Source organism: Dendrobium catenatum, unplaced genomic scaffold (genome assembly GCF_001605985.2).
Source record: "Dendrobium catenatum unplaced genomic scaffold, ASM160598v2 fragScaff_scaffold_1061, whole genome shotgun sequence".
Lineage (NCBI taxonomy): Eukaryota > Viridiplantae > Streptophyta > Magnoliopsida > Asparagales > Orchidaceae > Dendrobium > Dendrobium catenatum.
The window spans coordinates 3,435,428-3,450,443 of record NW_021319523.1 but is presented as its reverse complement, the minus strand read 5'-3'; the positions used below and the strand labels follow the sequence as shown (position 1 = coordinate 3,450,443).

At 40.0% G+C, this 15,016-nt stretch overlaps 1 protein-coding gene across 1 annotated transcript in view; it reads right to left on the bottom strand.

The window, feature by feature from the left end:
• The window catches only part of LOC110107589 (protein BZR1 homolog 1), a 35,187-nt gene extending 20,171 nt beyond the window's left edge, over positions 1 to 15,016 (bottom strand). Inside the window, exon 1 of the mRNA XM_020837873.2 lies at positions 14,702 to 15,016. Within this exon, the coding sequence (XP_020693532.1) occupies positions 14,702 to 14,920 (219 nt within the window). The 5' untranslated portion in view covers positions 14,921 to 15,016. The remainder of the gene's footprint in view (positions 1 to 14,701) is intronic.

Genomic DNA, 15,016 nt, shown 5'->3' with positions numbered 1-15,016 from the left:
CTCTCTCTCTCTCTCTCTCTCTCTCTCTCTCCCTCTCTCTGCGAACTGAAGGGAGGCGGAGGTCGGGCTGTTGGAACGGAGGCAGTGAGGTGGAGTTACGGGAGGCGTCGGGTTTGCTGTGTGGAGCCGGACAGAAGGAGAGGTATCGGGAGTGAGGGGGTTCGGTCGTGGAGAGTGGAACGAGAGCAAGCGAGAGTAGTGAGGGCTTCAGTCGTCTATTTAACGACTCAATTCAGTACCTCTTCGCACGCGAGATACGACACTTCGGCGCCGTTTGCAGAGGGAGCAGGATATGGAGCGGGATTTCTGCCGGATATGAGGGATGGGCAGCCGACGATTCGAGCGGGATTTCCTGCAGAGAATCAGGATGAGCGGCTACAGGTAATCATTTTAGCGAATTTTTTTTATTTTGATTTGTCTGTCTTTTTGACTTCACCGTGGAGGTCAACAAAGTACAATTGTTTTTAGGTCTTTGGATTAGACTATGCTTTAAATTGTGGTAAATAATTAGTAGCTCTTTTTAAATTTGGAAGAAATTTTATTGGATTGTTTTAATTTTTTATAGAACAAAATTAATTAGAGTTCGATCATTTTTTCCCGACTTGATATTGCAAGTACTTGACCTAGGTCATGACATTCATTACAATGTATGATAAATCAGTTTGTCTCAAAAACCAAGGAAAATATGATAACAACTACGATTTCTTCCATGGATCCTAAGGATATTGTTCTTTACATCCTCAATGATCTCCCTTCTAGTTATCAAACTTTCAAAACTACCATTAGAATTAATCTTCAACCATTGAGTCTAGATGATTTTTGTTCCTATTGTGCTATGAAGAAACAAACTTAACCAACGATGCCACGCAAGAACTTCAAGTCATCCAACACTCATTGCAACTCACGATAGAGGTACTGGGTGCTAATTCAATGCTTGTTCCAACAGAAGATGCAACTCCGATAATTTTGATTCCTCTAGAGGTTCTTCAAGATGCTCGTCAATTTTTTTACACCAAGAGGAGGACGTGGTGTTCAACCCCAGGTTGCAAAATTCTCAAACTTTGGCATCGCACAAATCTAGCTTACAACAATAATGCTACTTCGCATGCATTTGTAGTGGATACCTTAGCTTAATCCAATGATTGAATTTTGGATTTCAGTGCAAAATGCTATATCACTTCAAATCCAAACCAACTAATTAACCCACAAGCCCATAATGGAAAACAATAGATTGTTGTTAGGAATGGACAAGCTCTCTCAATTTTTAATATCGATAAAGGAATTCTTCCTACGCCGCATAAGCTTCATCTATCTGCACTTCTTTGTGTCCATAAACTTACCCACAATTTTTTCTCTATTCATCATCTAATTGTTTGCAATTCATATTCAATTTCTTTTAATCACATTAAGGATCAAAAGACTAACAAATTAATTCTAACAATATCTTTCCATGATGGGCTATATCATGTTTGGTTTCCTTCATCTCTCGAACCTTCCATCACATAGCATTTATCTCCGCTACAAATTCAACCACTAGATAGCACTGCCATTTAGGACATTCACATTTAACGATTCTCTTGCTCTTTCACTCCTCTGGATGGTCCGTGCCTGGCTTCGGAGTGGTTGGAAGCCTTTGTCAATTACTGAGCCCGTTGCCCTTTACTGCCCTGTTTATCTTCTCGGCCTCCCTAATTGTAATCTCTTCATGTATTCAGTTTTTATTCTGTTCTGGCCCTTGCTGTACTCTTCTTTTGTTGATGGAATACAATAATTTTCTTTTATAAAAAAAAAATACATTTAGCGATTATCTCTAATTTAGCAAAACAAGATACCACTATATGTAGTTCTCCCATTGCATCTCACTATAACTCTCGTCAATGCATTGCTTTGCTTTACTACTAAAGCACACTTTTAATAACATTGGTGATCTCATAAATCATCTCAGAAGTCCTTTCTTAGCTATTATGTCATCTCGGCTAGTCCCCACATCATCAAGTCATTTGATATACTGATCAATTTTTCACCACATCCCTATTCATCTTATTTACCTCCTCCTTACTGTTTTTAGCAAAGAAGGTTAACCTTGGCAAAATTGTGCTTTTAAGAGCATGAATAATTTGAATGTATTTGAGCTATCGTCTGCTTGAATGTAATAGATATGTGACCAGAATACTCTTTGAATGGTGCGATTACGAAGAGTTCTCATTTATTAAGACACATAAGTTAGACCTTATCAATTACTGTATTTACCATTATACCTGTAGACTATTATATAAAGCATATGTACTCACCTTTCAGAAATTAACAAAGATTATTTCTCTCTGTTCGTTTCTCTCTGTGTTCCCCATTTCTACATGGTATCAGAGCAGGTACCTTCTTGAGCGAAAAAAAATGGCGGAAGTATCCTCCGCCGTTTCTAATTCGGCCACCACTCAAGGTACCGCTGCTTCACATCAATCCATATCTCCCTCACTCAAGTTTATCATCTCCCACCTCAAGACTCTTGTGCCGAATCAATTGTCTACCGACAATTACCCGATCTGGAGAAGTCAGATCGTCAAGCTGCTAAAGGCTAATGGATTCGATCATCTTCTTGAATCACCCAACTCTTCGGCGACCGATGCATCAAATCAATCCTCGCCGTCTTCCGATTTTCTTCATACAGATCGCAATCTTGCTGCTGCGGTTTGTTCTACTGTGTCTCCCACGATTCTACCCTATATTCTTCATCTTGAATCGCTGCACGAGATTTGGAGTGTTCTTGAAACAAGGTTCCAGTCTTCAAATAGATCCAAAGTGATACAGCTCAAAAATGAGCTTCATCACATCACCATGGGATCGTCGACGATGGCATAATATCTTACCGAAATCAAGAAGCTGGTGGATCAAATCGCTTCCGCCGGATCCACAGTCGACAACGAAGACATCACTCTTCATATCTTGAATGGTCTTCCATCTACATATCAATCATTTAAGACCTCAATCAGAACAATGCTGAATCCAATCGATCTTGATACTCTGTACGCGCTCCTCATCAGTGAAGAAATTCACGTATAGAACGACGCCTCGAAAATCCATACGACAGCCGACTCGCAAATGGCCCTTTACACTCGGCGAGGTCAAGGCAGACGCGGTCGAGGCAGACAAGATTCTCAAACTACTCCAGCAAATAGATCGTCATCATCGGCCTCATCTCCCGTGTGTCAAATATGCAATAAACGGGGACATACTGCAGACGTCTGTTGGCATAGACTTAATACCAGTTACATTCCATCTGCCCGATCCAACCAGGGAAACACTGCGATGTTGGCTGCTCCAAATACTCAGTTCACGGACTGGTATCTCGATTCCGGGGCATCCTCCCACATGACCAGGGACATCGGTAATCTTGAAACAGCATCTGCGTATCAAGGATCTGATTCGGTAACTGTTGGGGACGGAAGAACCATACCGATAGCTCATTCGGGCACAGGACTTCTTCCTACCCCATCTCGTACACTTACTCTCTCAATTACTGCATACTCCATCAATCTCTTACAATTTAATTTCAATTTCTAATCTAGTTAAAGATAACAATATCTCGATTATTTTTGACTCAACTGGCTTTACATTTAAGGACTTGAAGACGCAGGAAATTCTGCTGCAAGGACCCTGTAGGAACGGTCTATACTCGTTGCGATCGGCTTCAGCAACTCCGCCAAATTACGCTCTTACTACCTCATCTCCGGGAGCTCCCACTTGGCATAATAGGCTCGGTCATCCTCATCATAGGGTGCTCAAGCAAATTGCTAGCAATAATACCGATCTCTGTATTTCTCGCTTAAAATCTTCTTGCGTTTCCTGTATCTTGTGCAAGGGACATAAGTTTCCGTTCGACATTTCCACGAACAGGAAACTTAAGCCTCTTGAATTAATTCATTCTGATGTCTGGGGACCCTCTCCGGTCCCCTCGCATCAAGGGTTTAGATACTACGTTTTGTTCATCGACGACTTTACTCGGTTTACATGGTTGTTTGCTATCGCTGCTAAATCTGATGTGTACTCTGTTTTTACTAACTTTGTTACCTATATTGAAAATCAAACATCTCATAAAATTCAATCCATTCGTACTGACGGTGGCACGGAATATACTAATCTTACATTCAAGCAATATCTAAGAGATAAAGGCATTCATCATCAGCTGTCATGCCCGTATACACCAGAACAAAACGGCACGGCGGAACGCAAACACCGACACATCATGGACACTGCTCGTACTCTTCTTCAGACCGCTCATATGCCTAATAAATTCTGGCCGGATGCGGTTACCACAGCGGTTTATCTCATAAATAGACTCCCTACGCAGACAACTAGCAATTTATCTCCCTTTCAATTAATGTTTAATACAAAACCTTCAAACAAGCACCTTCGCACTTTCGGGTGTGCTTGCTACCCTATGGCTCCCAGTCACACGAGAACCAAACTGGATCCAACTACCATTCCGAGTGTATTTCTCGGGTATTCCGACTCGTATAAAGGTTATAAATGCCTTAACATGAAAACTAATAAAATTCTTCTATCTCTTCATGTGCAGTTTCTTGAACACGCATTTCCCTTTCAAGCTTCGCCTGTTCCGGACAAAATGGTGACACAAGTATCTCCACCATCCCTTCTGGTACCAGCGTCCACACTCGGGCCATCGTCATCTACCAGAGCCGTGGAGTGCACTACACTTTCCAACGAACACAACTACCAATATCTCACTCATCTTCGACTTCTACTAGCTCTGTCAGCACTCCATCCACCATTCCATCTAAATCTACACAAGTACCTCAACCCACGCACCGCATGGTCACTCGACTTCAGACGGGTTCACTGAAGCCACGGAATCGTCTAAATCTCCTGAATATTCAGTCTAATACCAGCTGCAATCCAGAACCATCTACGTTCACCGAAGCATACAAGCATACCGAATGGCGTCAAGCCATGGCAACTGAGTTCCTGGCTTTGCAAAAACAGGGAACGTGGTCTCTCGTCCCTCCACCTCAAAATGTGTCCATTCTGGGCTGTAAATGGACTTACCGCAAAAAGTTACACTCCGATGGCTCGGTAGCACGTTACAAAGCACGATTGGTGGCACAAGGGAATCAACAAGCACACGGCATTGACTACGGGGAAACGTTTAGCCCAGTTGCTAAACTACCTACAATCAGAGTTCTGTTCACTGTCGCTTTGCATCACGGATGGACGGTTCAGCAGCTTGACGTGACGAACGCCTTTCTTCATGGACCTCTATCAGAAACAGTTTATATGAGGCAACCCAAAGGATTCGCGGATGCACTATATCCGTCTCACGTCTGCCTACTCAAAAGGCAATCTATGGATTACGGCAAGCACCGCGACAATGGTATACAACGTTTACGGACTATCTCATCACCATCGGGTTTCAACACAGCAAGGCGGACCCATCCTTGCTATCATTCATTCAAGATCAAATGCAAATTTATCTACTAGTATTGGCTATCTCAATTCATGCACGACCCAGCTCCTGTACATTCGTTGCTTCTCACTAAACTTCTTCGATACGTTAAAACCACGATCAGCTTTGGCATTCCGATCTCCAAGTCACCTCTTCAGATGCGTACGTACTCCGACGCCGACTGGGCAGGAGATCACGCTTCCCGTAAATCTACATCCGGATTTTGCACATTTTTAGGTGATACGCTGGTATCGTGGTCCGTCAAAAGACAGTCCACGGTAGCAAGGTCTTCAACGGAAGCTGAATACCGGGCATTGGCGGCGGCTGCAGCTGACACGATATGGCTCAAGCGCCTACTCGCTGATTTTCAAATCAAGCATGATACACCGATTGATCTGTTTTGCGACAACACCTCGGCTATTGCACTCGTCAACAATCCTATCTTTCATGCTCGGACCAAGCATATCGAGATAGATCACAGATTCGTGCGTGATCAAATTCAACAAAATCTCATCAACATTGTTCCAATTTGCACAACTGATCAAATAGCTCATATTCTCACAAAACCACTCTCCAACACTAGATTTCAGCTCCTTCGCTCTAAATTGACGGTTACTCAAGACCCGTCAATTTGAGGGGGGATATTAAGACACATAAGTTAGACCTTATCAATTACTGTATTTACCATTATACCTGTAGACTATTATATAAAGCATATGTACTCACCTTTCAGAAATTAACAAAGATTATTTCTCTCTGTTCGTTTCTCTCTGTGTTCCCCATTTCTACATCATTTAACATGTAACAACATTCCAATATTTCATCATCATAGAGATGTAAACATCAGTTATCCAACTAGGAGTTCTGCTTGAATCATCAAGCTCAATATTTTGAAAAGAGAACTCTTCAGCTCCCTTTCTATTGTGAAACCTAGTAAATACTTCATAAAATCTTGAATTTAATTCATTGATCTCATATGAGCAGGTGTATATTCAAAAGTGCGAAAACCTCAAATGATATCCTCAAAGTTTATATTAGGCTGCTTCTAATTGTTTAATCCTTGCAAATAAGAACACTTATCGGTGTATTAACTAAACTTATATTTCTTTATTTCCTTAAATATGCTACCAGGAATGATAACGAAGATAAAAAGGATGGCCTACAAGTTTCCTTCTCCTTCTTTCACCCCTTGAGAAAGTTCCAAGTGTCGTGCTCTAAACTGGTGTTTATGTTTGCAGTTCCACTGTTTGGACTTTGGAGACTGGAGAGTAGATCTGATATTTAATGGCGGAACCGACATTTTGATCACAACCACAAACAATTCATTGATAAATGAATGATGGTCAACCAGATTTTGGTCAACGATCAGCCATCCAAACAAATTTTGGTAATGCTCCAACAAACTTCGGAAGACCAAAAAAGATGACCTTCTAAAGAGGAGTGTGTGCATAATTTATAAATGTTCTACTAATTATATCTAGTTCAATATTTGCATCATCTCAACCAATAAATATGTTCAATAGAATCTAATTTAAACACTATGAACCTCCTGCACAAACTACTCAAAAGGAAGCTCAATCTTTGGTAGCATTGATCTTATGAAAATCTTAGGATAGTGATAAATATTCAAGTAAAAATTAAATGAAGATATTATAACAACCACACCAAAGATTTCAAGCACAAGAAACATGCTTATGTAGTTTAGTGAAATTCACTTACATTCACAATCGCATAGAGATCAAATATTCACTAAACTTCAAAAGAGGTACAGGGAGATATAACACTCTAACGACTGAAAGAGAACTAAGCCACCTGTTGTGAAGAGGAGGGTTGGACGTATAGAATAAGGCAATGATGTTGCTTCAAGAGTTTCCTCATGTTTATTTGTTTGTAATTCGAGGATGATTAACCTGTGTCCATGATCACATAGAAATCAAATATTCCACTAAGCTTCAAATTAGGTCCATGAAGACATTATATTTCATACGAAAATAGACAAAGGTACCACCTTCTCTATTTTAATGAATAAAAGCAAACACACAACCACTATTGTGAAGACAAGGGATGAATGTCGAGAATAACGTTTTGATGTTGCTTCTCCTTCTCTTTTCTCTACTTTGTTGCAAGAGCTACTTCTTCTCTTTCCTTCTCCCTTCCTCTTCTCACCTTCTCATTATGTGCTAGTGATTGTGGGCGTATCCACTCACAAGTGAAGGCAAAGGTCATAAATTTATTAAAAAACAAAAGGTGCTCTTGTCATAAAGAAGAGAGATACTTCCCGGTCAACTAAAGAAAGAAAAAAAGCATAAAAGGTTCGAATCTCTCCAGAAAATCCCAGTTACTTATTCCTAGATTGATTAGTAAAGAATATGATTAAATACATTGCGGTCAAAAGAGAAGAAGATACCAAGTTAGTTCTTTATAGCCAAAGATCGTAACTTTCAAAAAGAAACCAAATCCAAATAACAAGCATCGAATCTTTTTCAAAAAACCGAAAGAAAATTTTATACGTAAAACTAAAATTTTGCATATTTATAGAACCACCATACTTTTAACTTTATCCTTTCATTTCTCAACCAAATAATAAAATTCATAATAAAAACCTAACCCATGTTATCTTCTCTCGTTATATTCCATTGGTTTAAATACATAGGCTCCCTAATTAGTTTTTTTGTAGGTACTTGATTTGTAAATATGGTGCAGAATGTTGGCCATTAAAAGATAAGCATAATATTAAGTTAAGTGTTGTAGATATGAGGATGCTCAGGTGGATGAGTGGCTTTACTCTTAGAGACATGATACAAAATAAGCATATACGTGAAAAGGTTAAAGTAGCTCCAGTGGAAGATAAGATTAGAGAGAGTCGCCTTAGATGGTTTGGTCACATAAAACGGTGACCTTCCGATGACCCGATTAGAAAAGTAGATGTATTAGATTTGACTTATGTTAAGAAAGATAGAGGTAGACCTAAAAAGACTTGATTAGAAAATATTAGAAATGACTTTTTGTTTATTAGATTTAAATGAGAATTTAAATTTTAACATAGTACAATTGAGATAAATGATTCATGTAGCTGACCCCACATAATGGGATAAATGCTTGATGTTGTTGTTGTACTGGGTTTGTAAATAATGCAAATTTTGAATGGTGTGTGAGTAATTTTTGTTCAAAAAATCGAATCATAATCTGGAACGAGTAATCATAGTTCAATGTGCACTTAAAAAGAAGATCAAAAGGTTCTTAACATTAGCCAAAAAAAAAAGTTAATGAAAATGCAAAAAGGAGTTACTTGGTATCCCATTTTATGGAAGATTTAAGAAGATTTACCTAAAATTGATGTGATACCACATGCGAAGGAGCTTCTTAAGAAAATTAAAAGTGATTGACAATGGAATTACAATTAAGAGCTTATTAAGATAACAAGTAAAATCATTAAAGATTCTTGGTTTTCAACTCGCTTAGGCGAAGGAGAACATGTAGATTAACTAATCCTTGGAGATAAACAAAAATAGTAGCAAAGCTAAGAGCTATTAAACAACAATCCACAACTTAATAATGAGAAATTTCATCTTGGGGATTATTCACTCGACTACACTAGGCTTGGCGAGAGAAGATTTTGCAACTAGAATTGAGATCACCACTAGGAAGAAGATGCCGGAAGTCTTTGTCCACGGGAAAGTAGTCGGAGTAGGTGGGGTTGGCGGATGTCCGATGATGATCCAACGACTTGGTGGAAGATGGATCTCATGATCCGCCATTCAACATTGAAGTGGAGAGGGGAGGTGTCGTCTTCTCCTTTCCTTGGCTTCTCTATTCGAGGGAGAAGCAAGATGGGGCGGCGGGAGCTGGAGGAAGAGGGGAGGCCGGCGGGTGCAAGGAGAAAGGCTAGGGTGGAGAAAAGGTGTTTAGGGAATTATGGGATGGATTAAACAAAACTGAAATTTAATTTCAGTTTTGAATAAATTGAGAGAGAATTGACTTGAAATTTGAATTTCAAATCAATGGAATTAATGCCTTAATTGGGGAGTTAATGGATGGGAGCCATATATGGGGCCGGCGGTTTCATTAGAGGGAGGGAGGTTTTAAAATCAAAAACCTGAAATTAATTTCAGGATTTTGAATGACAAGGGAGGGAAATTAATTTGAAATTTGATTTCAAATTAAGGAGTCATTAATGCATTAATTGGGGCATTAAAGAAGCAATTAAATGGGAGAGAAAACCCACATGGGGCCGGCGGCAAGGTGAAGGGGGAGAGAGAGATTAGTGGGATGAAGCTTCCAATTTGGATTGATGACGTGGCAAGATAATTAAAGACTCCAATTTAAATTAAATTGAAATTGGAATTCGTCATGAAAACTTTCCTAAATTGGAAATCCCAATTAGGAAAGAATTTGAATTTTGAAATTCAAATTTCAAATTTGAAACTTGCGGAAGGAGGGATTGGACGGGTGGGGAAGGTCGCCGGCCACTAAATAAAACATAAAATACATCAAAAATTAAAGGCTCTGAATCGTAGCCGTCGATCGGCGCTGTCTCCGGCGATACACATGCTTGAATCTCTAATCGATGCCCACATCATTCTCCCCAGGTGGGAGAAAACTCGACCCCGTCGAGTAATCATCTGTAGAACTCTCGTACCACTCTAGTGAGCCAGGGTCCACTCACTGGAGCTCCTCCTGATCAATCCACATGTCCTCCGTCTCCGATTTCCCTGTCCAATGAACTATGTACCTGCGGTGACCTCCTTCCTTTGTGGAAATGATCTCATCATCTATTAATGCTTCAATCTTCTCCGCTATGGGTAAGTGGGGGTAAATTGGGGAGTGGAGGTAGGCTGGGGGGATCTCACTTGGTGAGTTCTCACAAGGCTTATTTTGAATTGGATTATTAGGGTTCAACTCGGGTCCCTCAAAGGTTACTAGATCTTCGATATTAAATGTAGGATTGGGGGTCCAGCATATAAGCATTACTATTTATCTTTGACATTATCTTCAAGGCCCAGCGCTTTTAGCATGCGACTTCTTCACGGAGGGATCCGTACCATCACAAAGTTTCCAACCTCGAATTCTTTAAATCTTTTCTTGTGATCTGAAATAAGCTTATAATTGGAATTAATTTGTTCAATGCTTCTTTTAATTTCTTTATAAAGCTCCTAGAGATGAGATGCAAATGCATATGCAAAAGAACCGGTATGCATGATAAATGACAAGAATCAACGCTCACACAAAAGTTTTAAACAGAAATAACTTGGAAGACAACATACTACAAACACACACACACACCTTACTAACTCCTACGAACATAGCTAGAATAAAGGTGGACGAGTCACGAAAAGATAGGTCTAATGTGTTCGGTCTAAGGGAACCGGTGTAGGGGGAGAAATGAAGACATTCTTAGCTACCAGGGTATTTCTATGGGAAGTCTCAGTTAAAGTCGTAGGTAATCTCCTAGGGTCGACAGTGTCATCTTGTAAATTCATCCAACTAGGAGAGAGATTGTCTTTAACAGGGAAGGATAAGAACATAGTGGGCAAAACAAATGAATCAGGAACAAAGTAAGATGATGGGTCCTGACTCACAGCCATAATGGGATAGCCAAACGAGTCACCAGTAGGTATGGGACTTAAGAAATGGGGTATGATATCCATAACAGAAGTGGGCACAACAGTTAGAGTGGTGACATGAAAGTAAGGGCTAAAATTCTCCCTAACATTAAAGTCAGTACGAAGAGTGGTGAGATAACTCCAATCAAGAAAATCACACTCCTTCAAATGCAATTCTAAAGGGGCAACTCCTAGAATAGACTCCAATAAAATACGAGGATGCCCAATTCCCCAATTAGGTTCAAAACCACTCAGGGTCAAATCACTATCTTCCAAATTCGTACTAATATTCTCAATATGATGAGGTAGGGTCATAAGCTTAAGATCAATGGGTTCCGGTTCATTTAATTCAGGTGATAGTGTCAATTGATTCACTTCCAACTCGAAATTATTACCATCCAGATTACCTAAAGTCATCTCAGTAGTTGTTACAACTAAATCAGGATCTTCCAAAATTAATGTGTTCGAAGTCCGACTATCATCCAGGCATACTTTGTCCAAAGACTTATCCTCGAGGAGATTAGGACCGGGGTGGGTTAAGGTGTCGACGTTTAAAAGTTCTAGCTTTCTAGCTCAGGGTTTAAGTCATTCTGGGAGTCTGATTCAATCTCTTTTGTTCCATCCTCAAAGAAGTCCTCGTCATGAGTGACATCACTAGCATCTACGAAATGGATGCACTCAGTCTCAAGTTCAGGGAACCTCTTCTTCTTAATATCTTCCTTTATTATAATCATACTTGCAGGGTCAAGGACTGGGGAGGCTAAAGGTTGACTGGGATGGTTAGAAGTAGGTCTAAGTGGGGAGTCATAAGATATTTGTCCAACAGAAGACCTACTAAAGGGTCACTCATCAAGACTAAGTGAAGACCTACAGGGTGGGGCAGCAACCCGGATGTTACTAAGGGGTGGGTGGTCTTGATCACAGTAAGGTCTACGGGTTGTCCCAACGAAAGAGGTAGGGTGATGCTCTAGATGACGGTCACTAGTAGAGGGTCGGTATTTTAAATTAAGATCTCGCCTCATGTCTTTCCAAGTAGTGTACTCACCGCGAGACTCTTTATGATCTTTCAATCTTGCCCAAAATTGAAGAGCTCGTCCTTTAAGGTGAGACCTAGCAATGCTAATCCGGTGTGATTCAGGGATATGACACGATTCAAAATAGTCATTTAGTTGTCTCGCCCATTCCCTAAAGTAGTAAGGATCCGAGGAACCAACAAAGGTAGGCAGACGATAAGGTGACTCTAAGTGAGATCGTGGAGGCCTAGGCTCAGGTCTAGGGTGATAAGCTGAGTGGGGATAGTCAACAGGTTTCTCCGTCATAATTCGAGTCATATTGCCCACTAGGTTAACGATGTCATCTAAACTCTTTTGGAGTCTTATCGGGTCCATGGGTAAGTGTCAAGTGAAACCTAATGAAGATTGGGTGGAAGGGGCGTCATTTAGACACTCAGTTAAGCTCACTTAGACTCACTACAGGGTGCAGAAAATGTTTGGACAGCAAACCACAACAGTTGGTGAAGAAGCCTAGGTGTTTAGGATGGGTTTTGGGATGTGGACAGCACCTAAACACTAGGTTGGGGTCATCTAAAACTCTCTAAATGGTGCTGGAAAAACTGGGACAACAAGCTCAAATGTTTGTCTAAGTAACCTAAGCAATTAGGGATGTTGTTGTGACAAGGACAGCACTTAGACAATGAAGTAGACTTGCTTAAGGTGATGAAAACGATGCAGAAATTTAGAGGGCAGCAAGCAAAACAGTGAACAAAAATTACTATGCGATGGTATGGATGCAAACAAGCTAAGGGACAGTTAAGTAGACTCCTAGGATGCATCTAGCACATGTAATGCATGCTAGCCATGCTCTGATACCAAGATAATGTGATACCACATGCGAAGGAGCTTCTTAAGAAAATTAAAAGTGATTGACAATGGAATTACAATTAAGGGCTTATTAAGATAACAAGTAAAATCATTAAAGATTCTTGGTTTTCAACTCGCTTAGGCGAAGGAGTACATGTAGATTAACTAATCCTTGGAGATAAACAAAAATAGTAGCAAAGCTAAGAGCTATTAAACAACAATCCACAACTTAATAATGAGAAATTTCATCTTGGGGATTATTCACTCGACTACACTAGGCTTGGCGAGAGAAGATTTTGCAACTAGAATTGAGATCACCACTAGGAAGAAGATGCCGGAAGTCTTTGTCCACGGGAAAGTAGTCGGAGTAGGTGGGGTTGGCGGATGTCCGATGACGATCCAACGACTTGGTGGAAGATGGATCTCATGATCCGCCATTCAACATTGAAGTGGAGAGGGGAGGTGTCGTCTTCTGCTTTCCTTGGCTTCTCTATTCGAGGGAGAAGTAAGATGGGGCGGCGGGAGCTGGAGGAAGAGGGGAGGCCGGCGGGTGCAAGGAGAGAGGCTAGGGTGGAGAAAATGTGTTTAGGGAATTATGGGATGGATTAAACAAAACTAAAATTTAATTTCAGCTTTGAATAAATTGAGAGGGAATTGACTTGAAATTTGAATTTCAAATCAATGAAATTAAGGCCTTAATTGGGGAGTTAATGGATGGGAGCCATATATGGGGCCGGCAGTTTCATTAGAGGAGGGAGGGAGGTTTTAAAATCAAAAACTGAAATTAATTTCAGGATTTTGAATAGAAAGGGTGAGAAATTAATTTGAAATCAATTTGATGACCCGATTAGAAAAGTAGATGTATTAGATTTGACTTATGTTAAGAAAGATAGAGGTAGACCTAAAAAGACTTGATTAGAAAATATTAGAAATGACTTTTCTTTATTAGATTTAAATGAGAATTTAAATTTTAACATAGTACAATGGAGATAAATGATTCATGTAGCTGACCCCACATAATGGTATAAAGGCTTGATGTTGTTGTTGTACTGGGTTTGTAAATAATGCAAATTTTGAATGGTGTGCGAGTAATTTTTGTTCAAAAAACCGAATCATAATCTGGAACGAGTAATCATAGTTCAATGTGCACTTAAAAAGAAGATCAAAAGTTCTTAACATTAGCCAAAAAAAAAAAAAGTTAATGAAAATGCAAAAAGGAGTTTCTTGGTATCCCATTTTATGGAAGATTTAAGAAGATTTAGTTAAAATCCTGCCGAATATAACTTTAGTTATTTAAACACTATTGTTTTAAATCTCAGTTTAGATTCATTATTGATTAAAATTAGGATTTGCTAAATCTTTCAGAAGATTTACCAGATTTAAGAACTGCACCCTCTCACAAAGCTTAAATCCTAAGATAAATAGTTAGACAGTTTATCCGAATTCAGCAAGATTTAACAGTCATCATCCCAAGCAGGATTTCAATCCTCTCAAGATTTACTAAATCTGGATTCACGGGACTACTAAGTTCTACTTATAGCCAAAGAGCACTTAAATCTCCCAAGATCTCCAAATCCAATCACTACAACACAACTTGAAGAAAATAGATCAAAAACACCTGCTCCAAAACAACGCATTCCTAAACAAAATAGGTTAAACATTAAACAATTTAGGAAATTCTGAAGAACAAAAACCACTTCTCTAACAAACAAGTAAAACCCATATCGAATTCAACTGAAACTGCTGCAGAAATCACATGAAATAAACAATAAAAATAGAACCTTGCGATAAGTGGTGCCGTCCTCCTCGACGATCCAACCAGCCTCCGCGCAGAGGGCTTTGAGGACCTCGTTGTTGTCGCAGTGCTTGGGGAGCTGATAGTTGCCGAGATTTCTCAACCCGGAGAAGATCTTGGCCGCGATAGCCCTTCGCCTTCTCTCTCTCCTCTTGTTGTTTTCTCTCTCCTTCCATGTCGGCATCCTTCCCCCTACCGAAGTCATTTCTCTCTCCTCTGCTCTTGTTGTTTTCTCTCGCCTTCCTGCTTTCCTCTGTGGTCTCTTTCTCTCTCTCTCCTCCCCCCGCTGAGCAGGAATCTA